Source organism: Ascidiella aspersa, chromosome 6, assembly GCF_963924565.1.
Source record: "Ascidiella aspersa chromosome 6, kaAscAspe10.2, whole genome shotgun sequence".
Taxonomy (NCBI): domain Eukaryota; kingdom Metazoa; phylum Chordata; class Ascidiacea; order Phlebobranchia; family Ascidiidae; genus Ascidiella; species Ascidiella aspersa.
The window spans coordinates 10,514,109-10,540,439 of NC_139452.1; the positions used below are offsets into that span (position 1 = coordinate 10,514,109).

Genomic DNA, 26,331 nt, shown 5'->3' on the forward strand with positions numbered 1-26,331 from the left:
AATTCAGTACTTTGTTTGAACAATTTGCCTTCGTTTAACGTACAGGGTTTGCTAAGGCTATTGTAATTAATGTTGACGCAAGACCAGACAAAACTCTCATTTTGCTTATATTAAGGTGTATTTCAGACTGATACTCAAGGGTAACCAGACTAATTAGAACAAACGACTTTCGTTGAACCAATATTGAAAAATATTTATCGATGTTCAAACATAAACCTCTTACCGTTCCATCTCATTTACAATAGTTATACAAGCTATAAATTTAATAATTACCAAGCAAACTCTGTATGTTGATATCTGACCTTAAACATTTTATTCGTTCTAATAAAGCTTTGGTTTGCCGACCAGAAAACCTCACTGAAATATCTGAAGTCGCCTGGAGCACGAACAGCGGCAATCCGTTCAGCGGGGTTGTGGGCGTAGAGAATTGGATGACAGAGGTGGCCCTTTCGTTCCTGTCCAAGGAAGTGAATGGCTCCATCCCAACCACCGCCCTAAACATCAACGAGTCAGATTTGCAAAACAAAATCGTCAGGGGTGTCGACAATAACGGAGCAAAACTTCAGCGCTTGCTGGTGAGAAAATGATATGAAACACGGTTGTTTAATATAATTTTTTATATACTTTGAAAAATGAGTTGTCTGCGTGTTCAAAAAGGTCTGGAGAAAAGATCAGACAAAAATGAACGTCAAGTTTGTTTTAAAAAGTTTTAACATAAGTGGTAATCATGGTTGTTAACATTTGTCTTTGTGAACTTGAACTCTTCAAGAATGTTGGACCAAAATGTACATAATAAAGAAAATGAGATATTTAAAAAAAAAAATTTAAAGTCTATAGAAGTTTCTAACATTTTTTGTACGTTTCGACTTCTGTATGGGAATTATATATTTAGATATGGGATATCGCCATTTTTTGCAATCCCTTTACATCCGATATTATAGGTGAACAAGAGCGAAAGTGGACGCCTGGCGATGGTGCTGGGCAGAAGTAAGGAAGTGCCACCGAACGTCAAGTCTTTTATTAGACGCGCGTCTTCCACAGTTGAGAAGCAGACGACCCTGACCAACCGGCACTTTTTACAGATCATCAGAACCTTAACGCCGGAGAGGGGGTTCGTGATTATCGGCGCCTTCGACGGCAACGAAGGTGCAAAGCTGGCCACTCAGCCGGAATTCTCAGTTACTAACGAGATCGATTTCGAGAGAGAGGTTGTGGCGAAATGGAAATCCGACTTGGACGGTAAGGCCTTTGTTTTCGGTTTTGTATTTGACCGAAATCAGCGTTTTTTTAACCCATTCGTCGCGATCCAACTGCTAATTAAACCGCTTATTAGGTTATTTTCTTAACACGATTTCTCCAAAATTTGAGAAAAAGGGCAAATGGGTAGACATGAAACATAAAAATCAAATTTAAACTTGGTTAAGAAACACTATACTCAATTAAAGAGTTTCCAGTTAAAACAAAGCAATCATTCTTGGGTAATACTGAAAACCTATACGTTATCACCAAAAACCATAACGACAAATTTATAATTATAGTACACCGAATGCTTTAGGGGGCGTGTTGAAATCGTCGATATTACGTTATATTGTTGGCATTGTAATACAGATAATATATATACATCTTTTATCTTTTTACGACTCAAAACAGTATAGCCTCTCGAAATAGAGTTATATTTTGCAACTTTTGTTTTCTATAGTGTAAAAACGTTTGGAATTGATACGCACAGTAAGATTGAATTGTGCCTTGGAAAGAACGGAAAAACACTAACTGTTCGTATAATTGTTGTGTGTAGATCTCCAACAAGTCATCTTCACTGAAGTGAAACCAAAGTGCACCTACATCGATCCTAACTCCACAACAATCGAGGAAACCCAACTAACTGCCGGTTGCACAACTCACCAGAATGGAACTGTCACCACCTGCTCCTGCAACCATACCACTATCTTTTCGATCCTGTTGTCTGTTAAAGCAGTTAGCGTTCCAAAGGAGGTTAAGGTGGTTATTTTTTACTCATTTCGGTTGTTATTGTTGGTGGGTTGAATACTCGGAATTAAAGAAGATCAATTTCTAGTGTTTTTAACAGTAATTATTCGCTTATAACTTAACGTGGCCCTAAACCTGGACTTCACATGTTATTAGTTGCTTGTCATAAGGTTGGGCTTTATTTTATTATACAAATGACTACACTGTAAATTTTGGAGGTTGTAATAATCCACCTTGGGGTGCAAATTTGTAAAAAATGGTGTTATATTCCACCATTATGTGAAAAAAGGTGGAAATAAACTTCACTTGTTATTAGTTGTTTGCGTTTAAACTTGGACTTTATTTATTTTTATTTTACAAATGACTAGTTTGCAACACGGATGCTTGCCCAAATCATTTTGGTCGAGTTGTATAACAGCGTTGCTTTGGTGTCTCCAAAAGGCTGTTGTATAGACAGCTGAAAGCGCTAACAATACCCATTTGGCCTAGCTAGCGGATTCGCTTTTAACCGCACCTCTACGTCATTTCCGTTACAGTACGTGACGTACGCCACCGAGGGAGCGTCAATTTTCTTTCTCCTGGTGACCGTCACGACCCTGGTCCGAGTCAGGAAGAGCGTCGGAAGCGACCGAACCTTCGTCCAGATCAATCTCTGTCTGGCACTGATCCTCCTGCACGGAGCAAGCCTCTTCCACGATTTCAGCCGACAGAACGCGCTCTTCTGCGAGATCCAGGCTGTCGCGCTGCACTACTTCCTGTTGGTTTCAGGTGAAATGTTTCGGTCGCCATTTTGTGTCCCGCCGAACGCCGCCGGGTTTCCGGAAAAAAACGTGTCGAAAGTGTAAGGCGCTGCAGAGGCACTATAATGCTTGTTGTTTTATTTTGTATTTTTATCGCTGTTGTTTTATTTTGCATTTTTTTGAAAGCAAGTAAAGCGTTAGCAAACGAAAAATCGATTCTATTCCCGTTTCGTTATCGTCGCAGTCGATTTGCAACAAAGTAAATATTTTTTCTATTTTTTTTAACTAAAATTGCCACTGATTGCTCAATGTCAAATGCTTCAAAGAAGAAAGGTGGTAAAACTTCGTTGGAATAATATCTGCTGGAAGCAAAATAAAAACTTCACTGACTTACCACAAGTAGCCTATATACTTTAGAATGTATATAATCACATACTTCTGTTTAAATAATATATTAGTTCTTTAAAAGTCTAGATTAACGTTGCGTCTTTGTTAAAACGTATAGCTTCGCCTTCCTTATAGGGTTCAGCATGCTGCTAGAGGGGATTACCCTAGCCATGAAAACGTCACGCAAGTCCCTTCAGTACGCCGCCGAGGATAAGAGTGTGATAAACCGATTCCGCTTAGTGGTGGCTTGGCTGGTTCCGGCACTCATCACAGCGGCAGGCGCCGTCACAGGTAAGCCTCATCACGACGAGCGACCTTTTAGCTGACGAGTTATATGTTGTGTTTGGTTTATGGGTTCTATTATACCAGCCTTCCTTAACCTAGGGTAAATTTTCTCGTTTTAGGGGGTAAATGAGCTATCAATGAAATTATCCACGTCTTGTTGACGGGACAGAAAAATTGTGCCAGTTGTAAATATTAGGAGCCTATACTTTCCTAGTTCGGAATATCTGCTAATTCGAAGCTAGCCTATAGTAACCCATTGGTTCTTTATCGTCTAGTGTCGGTAACGTTATGCTTCGCTAATTGATACTTTTTTAGTTTTTTGGCAACATCCTTATTTTTTAGTTGCTTAATTTGTTGTTGACAAAACGTAAGGGGAGCCGTCGCATTGAATATAACTGTTGTAATTTGTAACTTTCCTTTTTTTAATAAATAAGCACCATTTTATATATTAGGGGTAAAATTGATATTCATTTTGGTTAAAAGGGTATAACATACAAAATAGGTTAAGAACCTCTGCATTAGACTTTTCCGCGAACCAGTTATATCTTCGTTATCGAACTACCAGATATGCTTTAATAAACGAAGTTAGCCCAAAATGTCATTAGTCACGGGTTGTTTAATAATTTTATGTAACTTTTTTAAAAAAATTGAAAAACGTTGGATAGATGCACAGCTGCGGTCAAAGTGAATTTTTTTTTTATTTATTTACAGTGTTGGTTAGGCTACTTTCATTTCCACTGCATGAAAATTAATTTAATTGGTTATAGATATCTAACTAAACTGAACTGTATACTATATTTTTTAAATACTGCCGCATTTTATTTAATCTACAAAGATGCCTAATCCACTCCTGTGAAAATTTGGATTTGTCGGAACTGGATGCACAATGGCACTATTAAATTGAGACGTTAGCATTAACATAATATACATAACTTCTCAGAAAACAATATAACGACAGATGTTCAGCAAGAGTATTCACGTTTTGACTCGTAACGCACTTTCCGTTTACCATGGGCAAAAAGCGCATACTATTACAGGCGTATCTTGGTTAGATGAAAAGTCTTACGCACGGTTAGTCTCCTATTTTGCGTAAATGCACAGAATGGTTAAACGGTAATTTAGAGGAATGGTACATGTTTCTGTTATTACGATACGCGTTGGCATGGTTTATGAGCTTGTAAGCACGGGTGACATTTTGCTGTCAGCGAATGTTGAAAGCAAGAAAAGGTTTGTTCTTTGGTCTTAACAACTGTAAATTAATAAAGACAAGTGTTGCTCCGAAGAGCAGCTTTCTGTAGCCTTACACTCAAAGGTCCAACATAATTTTACAAGATTTCTCTAATTACCCTTAACCGTACACGCAAAAATCTATCTCAACCTGTTCGTATTTAGAATTTGTTTTGAATAAAAAAAAATCTTCTTTAATCCGAATGGTGAACAACAAACTATCTGGTTTTCATCAATGATAAAAAAAAACTGAAAATCAATTTGTTTGGATGTTAAACGATAAGTATATTTCACTCCTACGTGCATTTTTATGTTTTCGAGTAAAAAAATCATTTTTTACGTTTAACCCTGGGTAACAGATATCATGATGGTCGACAACTAACCATATTGAAAACAAATGGATACCTCAGTTTTGTTTGCTATTATTTGTTAATGAAAGCATCTGTTAGCAGCTGTCAATGATGACGGTAATTTAAGATACACAAAACACGCCTCATTTAATCGTTGCTTCTTTCAGGATTCTTTACCGACACTTACATGACTCCCGGCCCGGTCTACCTGAGCGGTCTCGTGGCGCAGAGCAACACATCACCGTACAAGTACAACCGCTGCTGGTTGGACCCCCAGCACTTGGTCTTCTGGTGCAGCGTGTTCGCACCTCTGGCCCTCGTCCTCACCATTAATCTGGTGGTCATGGTGCGCGTCATGGTGCTGATGGTTCAGATACAACAGCGCGACAAGAAGCACCGTGTCGAGCCTATCGCCCAGCCCGGTGCAGAGCCGAGTCCTCCGAATCTGGACACAAGTCAGCTGCAGTCGGCCATGAGAATGGTGGCCATGCTGTGCCCTGTTATGGGCTTTCCTTGGGTTATGGGCTTCTGCATTGGTAAGCCGACTCTGTACGGTTGAAACAGTCGTTGTCTAACGCAGGCGGGGCGTTATCATTAGGCAGGGGCGGATCCACTGCTATGGTACATGGCCATCCACCAAATTGTGTTTTTGCCAATTCACCTATTGAAAGCACTTTTTTCCTAATTATATTTCTATCACAATTATATTTTTTTTTGTCTTAACTATACTTCTAGTAGTTCTTACCCTCCATTTTAATAAACATCCCTCGACAAAGAAAGCTTCGGATACTTAAACGATATAAGGGCGTGCTTTTGCTTTGCGTGAATCGTAAAAATCTTTGTGATTTAGCTTTTGCTTTGAATACCTGATAACTAACAAAAAAAACGAATAGTGTGGTGTTCTGAAGGTTACTTTTAATGACCTCGCGTTTAGATGTAACTTTGTTATGACGTAGCTTTGTGCCGTCATCCATGAAAAAAATGTCATTGCCCTACCCCAAACAATTCTGTAAAAGGTATTAAAACTAGCTTTTTAAGAAAACATTTTTTGCTCATTTAATTTTAATGTATTTTTATTTGAAAAGATATATATCCCATTAAAATCACTAAATTATGACTTATTGCTGTTGCAGACCAACGCCTGCTTTGTTCATTGTTTTAACGCACGGCGACTACAATATGAGCCAATAATAGAAAACTGACCAAAATATTTCACAAATTAGGCCTAGTCTTTTTTACAATAGACCAGGTTATTACTTTTCTCGGTAAGAATTGCTTCAATCAATACAATGGAAGAGGACTGGTAAACTGTGGCATTTGTCCATGTTAAAAAAACATCAGGCCAGAAAGTGGACCATTTCGCAAAATGGTCTAGGCCTCTGAAGTAATTATTAACTAACGTGTCAGGTCCCATGTTATAAAAATCTGTCATACTGTATTTTTTAAGATTATGCTAAAATCAGAATAAACGATAGGCAATTAAATACGCAGGTCTCGACGCTTCGTCCGATCTCATCCTGATCTTCGGTAACGCCCTGGTGAACGGGCTGCAAGGCTTTCTCGTCTTTCTTGTCTACTGTGTCTTCGGCAAGGAAGTCCGCAAGGCGGTAGTGAGCGGTCTGCGCAACTCAGCCATCTCACAGCACTTTGGCTGGAGCTGGCAGAGCAACAACCACGACAACTGACATCGATTCTTTGGCAAAAATAACCTTTGAGGTTTAAACAGTCCGATTGCCCGCCCGGTCGTCTGTTTGTTTGTACAACATTGGTTAGTTTTTTCGGCGACGTCTTTGGAAAAAGTTTGTTGAACTTGCGACGCACTTAGACACTTTACAAAGTGGTCTTTATTTATTTGTTGATTTGTTTGTATCGAAAATTCATAACCAATTTTTGCCGTTCTTCGTAAGAATGTTTTCCAGTGCGTATATTAGAGGTTAACAATAATATATTTGCATCCGTTGTATAACTGCAAATGAGTTTTAATGGAAAACGGAATCATTGTGCGACGCTCTTAAAAAATTAAACGCAGCAGAGCGACGCGACGCACAGTTTAATAACCTCAGGCGTATTTTTAACCTGATCTAAATCAACATTAGTTGGTAATTTATAAGGCGAGAAGTCCAGAAAAAAAGGGATCACTTTTGATTACGTTATACAACGTCTTTTCACCTCTCGTATACAGTTTTTAGTTGTGTGGCGCTGGGCGTTGTAAAACTTGCGTTTGGGGATTGGAAAACCTAGGAAATACAGGCATAAACATTACCCTTTGGTGTTATTGTGTCGTTGCTTTGCTGTACACCATACTGTTTTGCAATTGTTTTTGTTGTCCTATGAAAACACGTTGTGCTTCACTATTGCGTTTTGTTTAAAAAATATTGTATCAATCAGCCGCATAACAAATGGCAACTTCAACAAAATTAAAAAACTTTAAAATACAAAAAAAATCTCATGTTAGCACTTTTGTTACAAGCATTTCTCATATTTGGCACTTTTATTGCAGTTTGTGCTAAATGCAGGCTTGCGGTAGACACACATCGGTTCATTGAAAGCATTCGCTGCTGAAAATATTTGGTAACCCCTATTTCAGGCAAGTGGCATAGTTGCACTTGGCGCAAGTGATCATGTATTATAAATTGTTTCTAAGTCGTTGATTTTAATGCTTAAGGCGGCCGATCTATTTACATTTTACACCAAACAACAGAGCTCCCTCTTAGCTTCGTTTATATTTACAATTTGCGATATTTATATTGCGTTGTAATATGCTAAACATTGTCATTCACATGTTTAAATGCTTCCCGAGAAGATTTCGTATTAATATTCTACTTGCGTTAATATTACTTCTATCGCAATTGTATTTTTGATTGTTTTATGAATTTGTTTTAGTAGGACGTGCTGAGTGCTAGTTTTAGTTGCACGGCGAGATAACATCATGTATAGTTTTTTACTTTAATTGAAACTGGCTGTTCACTACATTTTTGTGAACAAAATAGCTTAATACTTGCAATATCATAACGTTCTTGAGTCACTATTGTAATCTATCTCGTTTGTTGCAACACATTTTTGTCGTAATATACACCGCATTTTTTCTCTATAGTTCAAATAAAAGTTTTGTGTCTAACTATAATTCGAACTTTTTTAAAGGCTTCGGTAAATTCGGAATGCTGTTTAAAAATGCAAAATGTGCTTATTAACAATCCTACCGTAATCTAATTTATGTACATTACAATGACTTGCGGTACCATAAGTTTAGTCGTATGCTCTATATATATATGGTTACAAAAAAATCCTGGTTGCAACAATTTTATAAGTTTAATGTCAATTTTAGACACAAAACATTTAATAAGTGAGCATTCTGCAACAATCCAACCGGCACCAAAAATTTCTTACCAAATATAATCAATTTATGATACACATCGAAGGCGTTTCGTGCTTCTCCATACATGACATACATTTTGCCATATTTCGAGCCTTCTCATTGAAATCGCGACTTGAAATTAGTTTACGTGTTTGCGGATTATACGAAAACACTTTATTTGTTTCAAGGCTGCGAATTTGCTGTGAATCACAAACTAATCGGATTAACATTAAGATTTGTCTGTAGCGCAACGTTTACCGCAATGAGTAAGCAAAGTAGAAGATGTTTTTTAGTGAGACCCAACAAACGACTTTTTGTGGCTTTCAACCAAAAAAGTAAAGATTAGAGGGCTGCAAAGTAGGTCAACGAAAAAGCAACAATACCCTTTAAGATATATCATACGGAATTTGTTTCTGCAAATTCAATGGATATCTTTACTTAATTCACGATTACACATCCACCAGTGTACAAAAATAGCTTTCTATATTATGTTTGGCAATTGAATAACCCAGGTGCGGCATTTAAAAACAAAATCACAGACATTTAAATTAATGCGAATAGATTTCTTGTAAGCCGAGACCCTTATCAGACTGCACATGTCTGACATCTACATGCAGGTACTTATCAAACGAGATTGATTAAATAAACGATAAAACCTATTTCTGTAAGTAAATGACACTGGAATCAAATTATTGCATGCCTTTACCAGTGGGGAAAGTAAGCCGACACGGCCGGAACAGCGTTCCGATAAAATAATTGCTTCTTTTCGGTAAAATATATCAGTTGATATTTGTGCACTATATAGTTAGAACGATAACCTAAGATTAGCTAAGGTTACTTGTTCAAGACGCCCCGTTTGTTAACAGATTTTTCTATGTTTCCCTTACTAATGACCTAACTTTGTGAGGTTATATTAGATAATGTTCATGTCCTCTAACAACAGGTCTCACCTTACAGTTTGGCGTAAGCCAGCCAAGGACATAGTACAAGCATGAAAGTGTTTGAGAAATGGGACCAGTGTTTAAGGGCTTCGGCTTTGCAAACACTGCCGATACAGCGATACAGGAAGGCAATTAAAATTGATCTCAGTATTGGATATGGCACATGACAAATCGTGAAGTCGATCAATTATTTGTAGCCTATTTATCCTAAGCAAAATAATTGTCATTGGGATTTTTTGGTTTAACAAAAACATTTATCCATGACAGTGATTTCCAAACTTTTTAGTGGGATGGATGATTTTAATTTGTTTGGCTGAAAACCAGTTAACCTCTCACCTAGAACCGCAGGGAAATTGGCGCGTTGAACTGTTTAGAGTGTAATCATTTAGACAGTTATAAAAATCTTATTGCATAAAATGCTTAAGCAATTTGCTTAATAATTAAGTCACCATTGATGATTTATATCATTGTTTGGAATGGTGTGAGTCAAGTCACTTCAAAGCGAAAACCTAAATTGTGTGAAATTAAATCATGGATTTAAGTCATTACAACCCTGGCGGTTTCTGCAGCTACAATAGATGGATGAATATTTTTTTAATACTGTACATTCATGTGTAGATAATCTTTAAAATTTTAGAACAGCTTATAGAAGTTTAGGTATAATTAAATTTTAAGTAAAAACCTGGTTCATGGCAGATCTAGTGTTAAGCTGTATTACATATAGTTTCTTTAATTGCTCTAAAAGTTCGCGAGAAAATCGTATAGACTTACAAAAATACTTCAATGCACCTCTGAGGGTTCATGGACTTCGGTTTGGGGCCCATGATTTACATTATGTACACAAGATGCACCCATAAAGGCCCGCATACGTTTTTTACCATTTTTAGGTCTCACTAAACCAAGTACTGCCTCTCTTTATCGGCCCGTGTAAATATTTCTTAAAAACAAAAAAAAATGTGTCACAGTTTTTGTGCAAACCGTCATTTTGGGCTTTATCTTCGGTCGATCGCCGATCACAGTTTGCACGTCACGGGAAGTTCCCAAACTTTGAATCACCTAAAAAGGTTTCGTTCCGCGAAAAGCTGTGCAAGTCACAAGCCGACCAACAGACTTGTTTACGCGAACTCACCACTGCTTTTCGGAAGCTATAAAGCCGAAAGAAAATCCGCATTTGATATAGCAGTCGATTGTTGATCACTTGGTTGAAGGTAAATTTCAAAGAAAGTTGGTGCAGAATATGCGTCTTTGGTTGTAGTTTAGCTACAGTTTCAAGAAAGCAAGCAACTTTATAGTGTCCGGTATGCAGTTTTTTTAGGTTTGGCTTTTGCAACGATTGAGAAGTTTAGAAAATAGCATTAACAAAGACTATAGTTGCTAAATGGCTGCTGTATTTATACGTCAGTATTAATTTGAAAAAATGTTGCAAAAAATGGATCAACTCTTTAAGTTCAACAAAACAGTTTAAAAAACACTGGCTGTAAATCCTGTAACATATTTAAAAATTGAACAAAATTGAGCGTTTATTTTTTTCTGTTTTACAGACTTGAACTGCCTCAAAATGATTTTCAAATTAACGTTATTCATTGTTTTGTGCTGCTTGGGCATCGCCAACGGCAATTATTTCAACATCATTCAAAGCATAAGTAAGAGCTCTATGACTTAGAGAAAAAAATCTGCAGCGTGTTACAAATGAATAGCAGCGCTTTGCGTTAACGATATTTAACATCAGGTTTGTTTACATTATGATGCAGTCATTTGAATAGATTAGCGCTTCTTGCGCTGTGGAAAACTGACTGCCAAGTGCCAAAGTGCGTGGCGTACAAACGGAAAACGTTTGAAAAATATTGGAGATACATTTTTAATTTTTATTTTTGAAATGTAATAAAAATTTGCAAGGAATTTGAAAGAAATGCCGGTATACCCCCCAAAAAAAATCGCGCTCGCTTCGCTCGCCAGGTGCGCCCGGACTTAAATAGGTTAACAATAAACACTGAAGTAAATTAACCATTAAGATTATTGCGTTTTCTCAAAGTGGTTTTGTTACACTTTTCAATATGAATAACGACGTATGGACTCCAATTTTAAACCAAACGCACGCCTTTTGTCCTGCTTTGCGCCAACACTTTACTGCCTTCTTGAAAGCAAATAAACACGTTTTAAAGTGCAAAAACATATCCGAATCCCGCCTGATTTAGAGTTGTTCGAACATTTTAATAACATAATTCTTAGTTAACATTTTGTGCGGCCCGCAGAGAGCTTTCTTAGATTGGTTTTAGCCCGCGACTAGAAAAAGGTTGTCGACCCCTGTTGTACAGTATGTGTGCTCTTTTAACGATAATTAAATTGCCGCAGTTATGCACAACTTATTGATTTCGAAAGCTTTTACTATCCAGTATCGTAAATCTTACTTGTTGCGCTTTGAATTTATGATGAATTAATGAGTTAAGCAGAGGGAAGCAATCCCATCCGTCCCATTGATGTTGTCAGTTTTGTAAATATATAAAATTTGGTTTCATATTGTTTTTGCTTTGTTTAGTGGTCCGCGAAAAAACAGATTTACAAATAGTGGTCCGTGGTCCAAAAAAGTTTGGGAACCCTGCTCTATACATAACGAAACCCACTGGCAAAAGCAAGAAGCCAAAAATACAGTCCCTGGTATAGCAAAATGCCGATCAAAATTTGCCAATAAAATCTAAAAAACTGGGTTCAATGCAAATTCTATAAACCATTCAATTTCAAAACATTCAATTTCAAAACAGTGTGCATTTTGAACTCAGTATCAATATCACCATGCTTTTGTGTTATTGATGGCTACAAACCTGTTAAACATGTCCGCACGTCACAATATCCCGCAGCTATTGGAATGATAATCGCCGAACGCCGCTTTTTTACAGTTTGCTCTCCGCCACGCCGGCCGTTTAGGGGCCGCTACAGGTACACACCGTCCAGGTTGCGAGGAGTGCCAAGTTCAGTGGTCGAGTACTATTGCGAGCCGCACTTCACGCTGGTCGGGAGCAATGTGAACATATGCACCAATCGCCGCTGGACTATGTCCACGCCAAGATGCGTCCGTAAGCTTCCGTCGTTTTTTGCTGTTTTTTGCGCGCCGCGTCGTTTAAGGCTGAGAAGCGAATTAAGAATTATATAAGGGCGAAAATACTGTTATTTGCGATTGATTCGAGAAAAGGCGCATTCACCGGAAACCAACCATATATCAAATGCTGATTCATAAAATTTATTTAATTACATGTACTTTATTGGGTTACACACGCTTTAGTATGAAAAAGTAATCAATATTCGACCCCCAAAAAATTTCCGATTCTCGTACAGACACGGGTTAACGATCCACAATTTGTGGTCTTGTTTTTTTAGCGGAAGACAAATGCAAACGATCCAGGTGCCATTACAGGGCCAAGTGCAAAACCGTCGTCAGCTATCTGGGATCGTCATCGTATAAATGCGAGTGCCGAGAAGGATATTCCGGCGACGGAAAATACTCGTGCAACAGTAAGTGAATATAGTCATACCTGGTCACGCGCTTGAAGACAGTTAAAGCTTTAAAACGTATAGCTTAAATATGCGCAAAGGCTACAACTTATGCAAAAATACACAAGTATAATAAATCATTTGTTTAATGATTTAAATAATATACAAACTTTTCATACAAATAGCCTGAAGTGATCATTCTAAAGCCGTGTGAAATACTTATTTTTATTTTTGGCAAGATATGGCATGTAAATGTGGGATTATAGGCTCTTTTTGATTAAGAAAAGTTTTGTAAATTTTAGGCCGAAGCTATAACTTACGTATAGAAAAAGAAAGGTATAACCGTAGTACACTTGAGAAAAGGTATGAAAATTCAGCAAAGAGCTTTTCAAACGAAGCATAAAGATTTTGTGCTTTCTCTCGTAGGTGGGCTACAAAATATATCGTTTCACTTAACGATTTTCTTTTTAACGCAGAGCAATGCACGACGCCATACATCCCCCAAAACGGCGGCATCCGGCCGCTCAAGAAGTACTACGACCGCTTCGAAAGCATACAATACTATTGCAACGCAGGCTATGTCCCTGCTTATGGACAATCGTGGACCGTCTGCAACTCTGGATTTTTCAGGGGTTCATCGCCGGTTTGCTTTAGTAAGTAACCGCTGCATTAAAAGATAAAACAAAGAAAAGTCAATTTTCCAATCTCTTTAATAAACATCAACATTGTTAAAAAAAGTGCGCACATTTTTGAAGCCCTTTTAAAATGTGCGCACAATTTTTGCACATTTTGGCGTGCACATTTTTGCGCACATTGTGCAAAAAATGTTCGCATCCCCGTCTCGTCCAGTCGCTTCGTCACTTCGAAGTTTTTCTGCTGCTATAGATAGCAGTCGTTAGCTACAGAGAGCTAAAACGCAATATTTCAGGTTTTTGCCCCCCAGTCAAAGGCACCTAGGGGTGCAGCTTCATAAACCTCGACATTGCACCTTCATACCACTCTACACTATGTCTGAAAATTTGAAAGTTCTATGTATACTTTTTCTATAAAGCTCCGGACAAAAATCGGTCTGAAACATTTTCGGGCAAAAACAAGATATGTCCCGAAAATAAATTTTCGGCCCATATAATTCGAGAAAGTTTTCTAGACTCTAGAAGGCTCTAAATATGCACAATAGAGTCTGGCTTAGAGTCGTTAAGTTGAACGAATCAGCCACTATAGGTTGAAATAAAAGGTACCCAAAAGATATACGGAACAATTAGTTAGAACCGGATCCTGTACCCCATGCCAAGTCCTACAATTGGTGCACGTCTAATGACAGGGTGATATCGATGCCCATCGGATAACAAATAAATAAAGGTATTTTGGCCAATATTTATGGCCAAACCAAGCGTTTTTAACTTAAGGTTAATATTCGCAAAACAGCAAAGAAAATAATATTGAAAGGTATCCATGTTTCTAGGGATCGAGCAATTTAAAGATTACCAACCTATAAAGCATTGTCTTTGTACAGTTTATTTATTTTCCACCATTTTGCCTATAAAATTATATTAAATGACGTCAGAATACAGACAAACACCTTTCCAAAGTTACTTGACTGTTATATATTTCAGAAAAAGACTGCGAGCCACCAACAGCACCTCAAAATGGGGCCACAGCACCCATTAGCCGGTTAGCTTGGTCAGATGGGCATGAGGTGACCTACAGCTGCAAAACCGGTTACACCTTGTCAGGAGCAAAAACGGCGGAATGCCAATCAAGCGGCTCGTATTATCCTTCAAGACCGACTTGCGAACGTAAGGAGTTTGTGGGCGTGATGTATACCTGCCTACAACCGTGTGGACTTTTACAATACATACGTTTATTTTCCGGGGGACACTTGGTCTTTGTCTTGGCAATACATAGTAACTTTCCAAGTGCAAAACTTATCTAAAAATTACATCTATAAGGGTTATTCCAACATGCGCGGTTTGACATCTTGGACCCTTAAAGCAACACCTGACCTAAAAATCACTTATATCTCCAGATAATTACATTTTTATTCTATAAATTGTTTGGGCTGTTATTGAGCATAACGCTATATAAATTAAACGTTAAATACTTGTAAAGTTTATACAATAGTTCTGAAGAGAACATATATGAATGGTATACAAGTTTCTTCAGTTTCGCACAATATGTATGGTTCGGCAAGCCGATTGGTCTTCTGGAAGTTTAAACGTGCCTTTGTTCTAGGCACGACTTGCCCTACTCCTACGCCGCCCGAGAACGGGTACATTGTCGAAAACACCACCAGTTCCTGGTTTCCTGGTGACGTAATGACCTTCGGCTGCTACGTATCCTACGTCATGACCGGAAGTAATTCGACGACGTGCGGAAACCTGGGAAGGTTCGGTTCGCAACCTCCGACTTGCGAGTAAGTGGCGTGTTGCTCTGTTTAAATTTAATTAATTATCAATAATAAGCTGTCGGCAGAATTTCGTCCCTTGTAGTTTTGCCTGACAGAAATGCATTTGTTTATTTTATATCGAGCTTATTTTCCAAAGAGGTTTACCATCGTTGTAAAAAAGTCATTTGAAAAATACCTTGAAGTCCAAATTAAGTATTTTCCAAAAATAACAAGTCAAATCCCAGTCAGAGCAGCAGGTGGCCAAGTCAAGTCGAATCCAAGCCATTAGGATTATTAGCAATAACTCAACTAAAAGTAACAAAAACGCAATATAAACATTCTGGTTCTAATCCAAAAAAAAAAAACGCAATATAGTAACAAAAACGCAATATAAAACATTCTGGTTCTAATCCCACAAATCCAATTATAGGAGCGATACGCTGGAAATATTAATTCTAAGCTATTTACCGATTTTACAGAAAATCGTACTCTGTCTATTGGCGTTTTCAGTTCTAGGTTGAAACAATTTTCTGGCCTTAATTGAATCACACAGACTATACACAACCCCAAATTTGTCTATCCGGACATGCCAATGCTTTCGTTTCAGTTCGTTTTAAGAAAAAAATAAAATAATTGTGAGTTGGTTAATTGTATAGTTCATACGTAATAAGAATATCAAAGCCCATACAGAAGTAGGTATCATTTTGAACGTTTCGAATAACTCTTTATTCATTTTCAACATCGACCTACTTCTGTATGGGCTTTGATATTCTTATTACGTCTTACTACAACCTCCAACCATTATGCTCCAAAATGTATAGTTCATATTTCACTTTAATTTTAAGATTTCGTAATTTTAAAATTCTAATTCCATAGTGTAATTTGAAAAAGCTTAAACATTGTAATTGTTCAAGTCTGTCTAGTCTAGCGGTTTATTCAAACAAATATGAAATACCTGCTGAGCCCAAACAGGGGCTTCAAGATTTTGTTTAACCTATATAGTAAAAGGATTTCTATTTCAGAGCCGTCATAATGGAGGTGGTTGCGAATGAAACGACCACAGAGGTAATTGCTCCTGCACCTGTCAGAAGATCGGTTGACCTTAATGAACATGAGGGTGGTTCCGGGCCAGGAGATGAATAAAAGGATATTAAATCGTTGATTCCTGGCGCCGTTTCCGACGTCTTTCAAGTTCACGTTTCATTTCACTATTCTTGTAAATCAGCAAAAAATAAAGCCGATTTCATTTCATATAATTAATGGTGAAAAAATATATGATAAATATACGACGCTCGACGGGGAAAGAGTTATTAAGATCAAAAAATTGCCGCTAATTGAGCTACTTGTATATTTGTTCTTGCACGGTGATAAGTGTCGGTTTGCAAAAACGATTTCCTAATTCAACCGCATTGCGTGAAAATGATTTATGATTTTAAAATTTGACGGCTAATTGCGGGTATGATTTGGCTGATACTTTACTTTCATGGATATCGTCAAACCATTCTTAATGTCATTTTGTATAATATTCTACCAAAGTTATAGGTGACGAATTAATCCTATAAAATTTTGAAAATCTAAAAAGTTAATACTTGTGCTAATAAACTAGCGTAACTGTTTAGCTATAGTTGGCGTGTGTCAATCGCATTGTGTTATATTAGGCAATCCCACTTTGTCCAAACTAATTAAACAACGAAAAACTGTAACAACCAATTAATACAAACGCAACTCAAGAAATCGTGCAAACAGGAAGTTTTCGTGGTAAAAATCATTTAGTGTTAGTGCTGTTTACAACAAAAAATAGGGCATTTATTTTACACTGCTAATATATATTTTAATATTATAAAACACTTGTACCTTAAATTAATAGGGTCTAAAGCAGTAAAAGTAGAATAATTTTCATACTGGAACGAAAAATAACTTCTTACTGGAACGCATGGATTTTTTTAGAAATGGCATCACTAAGGTAAGTCATAACTAGACGTCTAGAAAAACTAACCTTCGGAAACCTATGTTTATCGTTTGATGTAGTGCATAAATATCCCTGAAATCGCGGAAAGGGCCTGGTGGAAAAGATACATGACCTTGTAACGTTATTTTTTGTTTACCTGTACGGCGTACCCGCAAAACTTATTTTAACGAAACGCGGTTCCGGATTTCGTTTACCGCTGGTTTCAAGGTAATATGAAGGCCTAACAATGTATTGCAAAAGAAAACTCGGTTTAAAAAACAAAACAAACGCGAGACTGCAGCGCATCTTATGGATCACAAACAATTAGCAGTCTTCCTGACACAAGTAATTTAGGATTAGAGCAATGATTACGAACAGCGATAAACAATTGTCGCAAGTGCCAATTATGGCTTGCAATAATGCCTTTTTAAAAGCTTATACTAAACAAAGCGCAAGTGGTCATGACCATTAGGAACAACGGATGGTACAGGCGGTACAGGCACGACTTTGTAGGACAACGTTGTGGATTTATTGAGCTATGTTCTTTCACAACAATGTTTAAGCTGGAAAGTATTACAAAGTGACACTTTGGTGAACAAAGCTGACCATGAGATTCTATTGTCTTCTGGCCGCCGCTATGCTTTTAAAAGCTAGTTTTGGTCGACGTCCGCCAGGTAAACTATGAATAACGTTACTTTATAACATACAAATAAAAAATTTACACTAAAAAAAAATTAATAGCTGACTAAAAAGTAAATGACGAAGTGAATGTTTTTACGTTGATTAACCAGGGTGGAATAAAAGCAGATAAAGGCGTTATAGCAGTACTAATGTTTATGTTTTTTTTATCTCAAATATACTGAAATGTACTTATTGATCTACCACAAAAAAGGTGTGTACCTGAACCAAGCAAAGTAAATAATATGTAAGTTATAGGTTTGATTTGCAAATGGCTTTTACGAAAACAGTTGCTAAACTCGGTGATTTACTGAGAACAATTTAATATAAGCAATCTGCCCAAAATGAAAATATTACTCATGTTATATATTTAACTTCGCATAGGTCACCCGCCCCAAACTAACCCAAGGAGATGCTTCTACGGCAGCTGTCACATAAAGCAAGTCGGAAGTCTATGCGTCCCAAATCTTCTTCGAAACTCAACAGGTATTTGTGACTATTTTAATTATGAGAATGTCTGATAACTCATCCGATACAACTGAGATATCGGTGTCGATCCGATACCGAATCGATATAGGGACTCCACCCACTGTTTTCAAACCTACACACTGTATTCTACTTTAAAAGCCATACAAAAATATAGTACGTCAAAAAAGGAACCAAGCTTTCTAATGCTAAACCAAATTTTGGTCTACAAACTTACAAGTAACTTTGAACGCTTTGTCTATTTTGCATGAATGTGTGATGGCGTTATCCGTTTTCTGATAAAGCGATACTTTTCGTCAAAATATCGGGTATCGGAATCAGAATAAAACGTCTGTGTTACGGGAATTGTCAGGAATTTTTAATATTCAAATGTGACGTAATCGTATTGAAAAATAAGCACAACATAGCTTGTTTCGACAAGCTGATAACAATCAGGGGCGGACTCAAGGTCATTTCGGTGGTAACATTAAATTTCACCGATAACAATATCGGTTACGTAAAAGGTGACGCCATAAAACATTACACGTATACGCTGTCAATTTTTGGATTTATTTTAACAAACAAACCCCATTCAATTTCAGAGTAGTTGACTGTTAATCTAGTTAGAAACAACAACATATACTGGCTTCTTGACCAAGACTGTGCTGGCAACGCAATAGGGCCCGCGGGCCGTATGTTGCATCCTCTTATATGTCCTTTTTGAACGAAGCATTTTCATTTCCACTTTTTTACTTCGGCAATAGCTTTACAGACAAACTTACTAAAGGTATGCAATATTTCAGTGTGCGATTTGGCGCAAAGAGGAAGGGTGTTCAGATGGACTCTTGAAAACGGATCAGGTCTGTTCTAACTATAAGTGTGCTTTCATGTTTAAATGAACATTAAACTGAGAGTAGGTGGCGTGAAATTTTATAAGTGACTTATACCTGCATGCTGAATTCGGGAAAATAGTTTGCAGCTTTTAATAAAGTTCCCTTAAGCACTTAACGATTTACTGAGACTCAAAGGTTAAAATATTCACAAACCACTAGAACATGGCCGACTTAGACGTTGGTATAGCAGTGTATTAAGGAAAAATATGGAAAAAATTTAAACCAAATAAAAACTAAATATAGGTTTTATTTCGTTCTGGTCAAGTTTTTAGGATTTTAAGGACAATTTTTTATTTGTAGGCCTACAACAAAAGTCATTGTTTTGATATTTTTTTCTAGAACGATGCGACCTTGACAACACTTGTTGTCTTCACCACACTACTGACCTCTGTATTATTTTCCGTAAGTTCTTGTTGTTCTTTTAAAAAAGTATGTCAAGGATATTCACTAAACTATTTCTAAAGGATTTTGCTGTGATTTCGAGGTTATAATGGAAGTCATCAACTACGTTAACCAGTTTTGTAAACAATGAATTTTGAAATGACTTAAGTCCCAGTCAAGTAATTTGTGAAATAACTTAAGTCCAAGTCTAGTCTTAAAAAAATAGCAAGTCAAGTCACAGTCCAAGTCATCAGTTGTCCAAATCATTATTACAGCAAGTCATTTCTAAGTCAAACCACTATTATAATAATAAAACGATAAACCATTAAAATAGGTAAACTCGTCTGATAAGCAATAATTCAACTAACAAATACCAAAAAACACACGATAAGCACTATAATCGTTTTATGTGCAAAACTTGCGATAAATAGATTTTACATTAAAACGGTAAATGAAAAACCCTAAATTTAACCCAAATCGTTGACTCAATGATTTCAGACCAAGTCAAGTCATTTGTCTAAAAGACTTAAGCCAAGTCAAGTCATTTTATTAAATCGACTTAAGTCAAGTCAAGTAATTTGAAAACAGGGATTTAAGTCATTGCAACACTGGCGTTAACTCAGCAAACTTTTCTGTTTTGTCCAAGGAGCACAATGTGCTGATTGCGAAGGAAATGATGTCATCACTCACAACTCGTGTTTTCAACCACCCCCCAACGTAACATGTTAGTATTGGCATGAACATGGTACATAATAAATAATATTTTGCACACAAGCAAATGTGTCCATACAGTATATTAAATTAAATTCTTATAAAAACTTTGAAATGAAATCTTATGATTGCTAAAATTATATTTTCGGCCACTGTGTAAAAAGGAATCTTTGTTATAGAAGACTGAGAAACCTAAACGCCAAACCTTCACCATGTAAATCTATTCTTTATACGTTTTGTTTGTTGTTGCATGCCATATAACAAGAATTACAAACCGTGGGTGTTTTGCTAACCCGGATTCGATGTAGGTATCCCTCCAGAAGTATCCACAGCGGCGTTTGCGACTTCAACTCGTGAACACACTTCCAGGCCTCGCCGATTTTCAACAAGTTCGAGTCGATCCTTAGACTCTCGGCGAAGGACGCGCGAAACCACGCTCCGGTCAGAAACGACGACCGATTTCACAGCAACAGGAATGTCACCATCGGTAGAAGCAGTTACAACTAGATCGCAAACCGAAAGCATGTCCAACGTTGAGGTGAACACGCTCGCAGAATTCACTACTCAATCAGAGCTCACCTCACCAGAGGTCACAACTCCAGAGCTCACCTTTTTAGAAGAGCTCACAACTCCAGCGGAGTTCACCACTCCAGTTCCGAACCTTCTGGAAGGCGCCGAAAGCCAGAACCTCACGATCTTCGGCGACGTGGAGAAGAGGCTTCTCTCGATTGCGGCGCGTTTGGGCGCAAACGGGTCGTACTATGAGCGAAAAAACGACTACCAAGTGCTCGCGTTCAGGGCTCCGTGCTCCGAGCTCAACCAAACGAATAGACTGGGTTTTGGCGAGTACGCCGTAAACTACAAGTTTGAAAGGAGCGCAGAACGATGCGACGGCTTCCTGGTTGCCATGTCGCAATTCCGCCTCGATGAGTCGGTTGACTTGCAAGCGGTGGGCCAACGAAATAAGAAACGAGGCAAGGGCTGGAGTACGAAACGAAAAATGAGCATGATACCGAACGAGCTTCCCTACCTGAGCGTGTCTAGCTATAGCAGCGGCGAGTTGAACAAGCTTAACGGCCAAGTGGGCTACGAGGCCGTCGCCTCCATGCCTTCTTTGGTTAAGAGATGGACCAGCGACAACGGGGATTACAATCTAAGGGTGCACGACGCTGAGTTCCAGTGCGGTTACATCGACGAAGCGGGCAGTTTTAGTCAGTACGGCTGCGAAAGGAACAACCACAGTACAAGCATCAAACCGGCCGACGCCAATACGATCAGCTGCTTTTGCAACCACACCTCGATTTACGCTGTACTGCTCTCCGTGGTCGTCACCACGGTCCCCACAGGAGTCAAGGTACCGCGTTGTTGTGGTGACGAATGCATGGCACCCGAATAGTGTGGTAGTTAATAAGGTGCGAAAACTGTGCCGGCGTTTTTGACTGAATTGTGAGAGTTGAGAAATAAGTTTTTTCCAGCAATTTTGTTTTAAACTTGAAATACTCTTTTCATTTTTTGAAAGAAAATTATTATTTTTATTTATTTAAGCCTTTTATTAAGATAAATCGTCGATCAAACCAGGGACCTCGAGACCTCTGTTTACAACTTTATTACAGACAATAGTATTGTTACGCCAAACTGTTCCAGAACTCTACTTAACGTCCTGCCGACTGCCAAGCGCTACAACGCGTGTCTTTTAATTGTATTAAAATAAGCGACAGTAAAATACTAAAACACTAAAACAACGAAAAGCGGCCAACGCCTAAAAAGGTGACAACAACGTAAATTCCCAGCGTTTCTACAATAAACTCAAGCTAGCCCCAAAACGCGATGGCCGACATTGGTTTTCGTTCACGCCAACTACAACAACGAGAGAAATAAATGGTGTGTGTGTCAAATGTAACTAATTATTAGGTGCCACGGAAAACGTGATAAGATAAGAAATAAAGTGTGAAAAGTGAGGTACAAAAGTGGAAAAGCGATATAATTTATGTGAGTGAGAAGGGGAGAGGAAAACACGCGTACAAAAGATAAAACAGAGAAACAATAACGCACACACAAACTATAAATAATCGGTGCAACAGTATTACGTGATAAAACTACTTTTAATGGTATACCTACCTAAAAATTACTTAGCATAATAAAATAAATGGGACTTGTGACTAAAATCAGGTGTTTGGACATCTCAAAGTTAACACATTCATTTACAAAATTAGGCAAACTACCTTTTTCTCATTTATAAAGATAACGAACCCTTAATGGTACAATTGTTTTTCCGGCAAAAATGTATTAAAGTGCCAACGTTTCGCATTCGGGCAATCTTCGTTAGGACAATATTTTTATATATATTTATATTATCCTGAAGAAGATTGCCTGAATCGTTGGTCGAAACGTTGGCACTTAAAAGAAACAACGGTACCATTGAAACAACGTCTGGCAGCAACAGCATATTCAAAACGAACCCTTTTTAAAGTGTATCAAATTTAAAGCATTACAACAGCGCATCGTTACACGCAGATCTTCTCCTACTTCATGGAGTCCATGTCGGTCCTTTGCCTCGCCGTCACCGTCTTCCTCTTGCACAAGAGCAAGAAGACGAGCAAGAGCGGAAGAGTGGAGGTCCAAATCAACTCCTCCCTTTCACTGCTCCTCCTCCACCTGGTCAGCCTCTTTCACGACCTCGCTGTCCTCGACGAGTTCGTCTGCGTTGCTTTCGCGATCGCAACCCACTACTTCCTTCTGGCCAGTGGTAAGCCGACAAACTCTAAGTCTTCAAAGGTCAACTTGGAATGCGTATATTTATTTTTTATTTTTTAAGGATTCTCAATCGATCGCTCAATTGATCGAGATTTTCTGTAATAAATTTAAAAGATATAGGTATACTTTTTGGGAGCGGTAATCGCTTATAGTATAGACCTATACGAAAGGTTTTATATGTGTCGAACTGTTTTGTTTTGTCACAAGGACAAAAACACCCTAACGCGCGGTTAAAGTGAGCTATTTTTTACAAATAAATACAAACCGCAAGATGTAGCTGTAGTTCGCAAAACAATAGAGATACGACCCAATCCAAATACTTATAGTCTTACAAACAACCATTAAATCCCTTTCTTCCGAGTGTCAAACTTTACTCCCTAGTGTCAAACATATAACCTGATCGATTTAATAGAATAAAGATAAATCCTCGTTTAGTTTATCGAAATAATATGAACTTGTACTGATTACTTACATTGCCCGCATTCAGCGAAAATACAATCAATCCATCAAGCCGTGGCTCTAATTCAATCTGTGTTATTTAATAACAAACTATAACCTATTAAAATTGATATATGGGGGTCGCCATCCGTGTATATATATATACATATATGGAATAAATGACGAGAAAAATGTGGCGAAAGGGCTCCTAACCGTTGCTCACTGTTAATAAGGGGTTTGGCGCAGATAGTAACAGAAGCGAGATAAGAACAAAAATCGTTGAATTTTGTCCCTAAATTCTGTCGCGCAGTTTTACTTATAATTATCTTCCATAAAACGTAGGTCAATAAATAGCCGAGTTGAAGCAGCTGGTTTCCGCTAAAAACGGGAGGAAACTGGCTCGAGTGAATAAATTGCTCGTAAAGATATGTATATACACTATGCTTGGTAACAACAGTTTACATATCAAACCTCTTCGATAAAGCCGTTTGCATCATAATAATACAGTTCTCCTGCATGATCTTTTACGCCACAGGAATGTGGATGTTGGTGGAAGGCATCCGCATTCTGAGCGTTACCTCGGAACGATCCCTAATCTTCAGAGCAAAGAGCGACTCCGCCATCCGCCGGGTAAACCTTTCTCTGGGTTGGGGAATCCCCGGGCTCTTCGTGGTCACGGCGGCGACGGTCGGTCTTCTGCTCGACGTCTACATGAAGCCGTGTTTCTTGTATTTGAAGCAGATGGAGGTGCGATATATACTGTATGAGTTTGTTTTGTTATGGAAATAGTTCAGCAGGCATGACGACTGAAAAATAGCGTTTTACCACTCATTTTTACAAATCAGATTGCTTTAACGAAAAAGGCAAAAGGTGTAGCTTTAAAGTATCTAACTAAACCATCTGCGGCTAACACGTTGATAACTACAAAATGTTAGCACTATTCGTTCGAATGTAACATCACTTTGTTACTTCTGTAACTTCGCTGCGGCCGGACTGTTTAATATAAAGAACACGTTTAACTTTTCGGATGTTTCTCTCTTGTGTTCGATTTTTTGGTATAAATAATTTTAAGTGTTAAATAAAGTCTGCGGCGAAGAGCGGCGGCATGTCAAAAGATATCGATCGGATAGGCGGATCTTTATAGTTTTCTAAAGCAGGATGTGCAATAAGTTGCTTTCATATTGCGGATCGGTCTCCCGTGTCGGTAATGTTTCGCAGGGCAAAATTAATCTTCAGATTTTAGATCGACAAACTGACCTATGTTGTAGACTAGCGGGGTATGTAGACAGCACTTGAATAATGTAAAACAAACTTGGCAAAATGCAGTGACAAATCTTAACATGGTTTATCAACCGAAAACTTTACAGAGTGAATGGCAAAAATATGTCCGCTTTAAGTGAATGGCAAAATGAAGTCATTATTTACAAAAGCCGTGTCGCAGTGTAGGTTCTTTGCATCTAAAATAAAATTACACTAATATAACTTTTCAATTCTACAAAAATGTCTTTTAAAGCAAAAACATACACAAAGCTTGGGAAATTGGTAAAAGTTACAGTAACTCCAGTGTAAAATATAGGTAAGTCAAGTCATTAACTGCTTTCAGTTTTAGTTTTTGAAATTTGCCTTGCAAAATATTTTTTAGAATTCATTGAGTTTATTAGTGTTAAATATGTTTTGGTTTGTTCGTATTCACAAGAGTGCTGATAAGCATGGGACATGACTGTTAATGACCAATTACAATGTTGGTGCGTTTTCTATTCTATAGGCGGCTGTTGTAGGGGCTGAAGCCAACTCGACGGTAGCCAAGTACGACATGTGCTGGATGGACCAGACCTCAGGCATCTTCTACAGCTCAGTGCTCTTCCCAGTCGGCAGCGTGATCCTGATCAACCTCATCATTACCGTCAAGGTGGTCGTCTCGATCCACTACGTGAAGGAGCGCTCCAAGCAACTGCGCAACATCAAGCAGAAGACAACGATAACTGAGAATGTGATGTCCACCCTGAAGGCACTCGTCATCCTTGTCACCGTGCTCGGAGTGCCTTGGGCGCTGGGATTTCTTTCCGGTTTGTCGTGTTGTGTTTCTAACATTTTAGGGTACCATCTCGGGGTCGCAGAATTGTTGTGTTGTTGTTTTTTTAGATACAGATAACTAACTACTGCAATTTGTACGCAATTACCTTTACTTTAAAAAAGGCTGAAAAGGATTTTTGGCAAATCTTATTCTTTTATTGTTTTCGAGTTAAATTTAAATAGTTTATTTAGGAAATTTCTTCAATGGAGCGGGCAGAATCTTAGTGGCTGTCAATTAAACGTGCAGAAAATAAATACACGCAACCAACTAAACGCCCTTTCAAAAAACATTACTTGAATCTTACAATACACTTTTGTAGTTTTTGACTATGGCCTCACGCATATGCCACGGCCTGTATGTTGCCTAACCGAAGAAATCAGCGTTAACAATATACACTACAAATATATTACATAAATGGTAATAAAAGTTGATTAAAGATCATAATGGATTTTTACTTGTACCCACCGTCCATGTATTTAAATCCTCTTATTCTTCAACTGCCATGTGAATCGGTCAAATCATTTTTAAGACATCCCAACATTCCTTATCTGGAAAACTATATATGACATCCCATTGCGTTTCAGGCTTGGGCGACTACCAGTTCTCGATCGCCATGATGTACATCAACACGCTAGTCAACGGCCTGCAGGGAGTCTTCATCTTCATCCTCTACTGCATCGTGAACAAGACGATAAACCCGTGCGCCAAGCGGCAAAAGCCAGTCGGCAGCGGCGCAAAGGCAGTGGTGTCGACGTCAAAACGACGCCTGACGCAACAGCCGAGCAGCGTCATAGGCCTCAGCATCTTGCCTTCGAAAACCGCGACAGTTGCAAAATTGGTGCGACA

The 26,331-nt window shown here is 38.1% G+C and overlaps 1 protein-coding gene across 1 annotated transcript; it reads left to right on the forward strand.

Annotated features, from left to right (window-relative positions):
- The first annotated feature begins 12,134 nt into the window (after window positions 1-12,134).
- On the forward strand, window positions 12,135-16,286 carry LOC146139663 (E-selectin-like). Its single transcript, XM_083392506.1, has 6 exons — window positions 12,135-12,342; window positions 12,644-12,778; window positions 13,234-13,410; window positions 14,371-14,553; window positions 14,990-15,170; window positions 16,166-16,286. Exons 1-6 carry the CDS (start codon window positions 12,135-12,137, stop codon window positions 16,284-16,286), a joined length of 1,005 nt encoding a protein of 334 aa, XP_083248632.1.
- The last annotated feature ends 10,045 nt before the right edge of the window (window positions 16,287-26,331 follow it).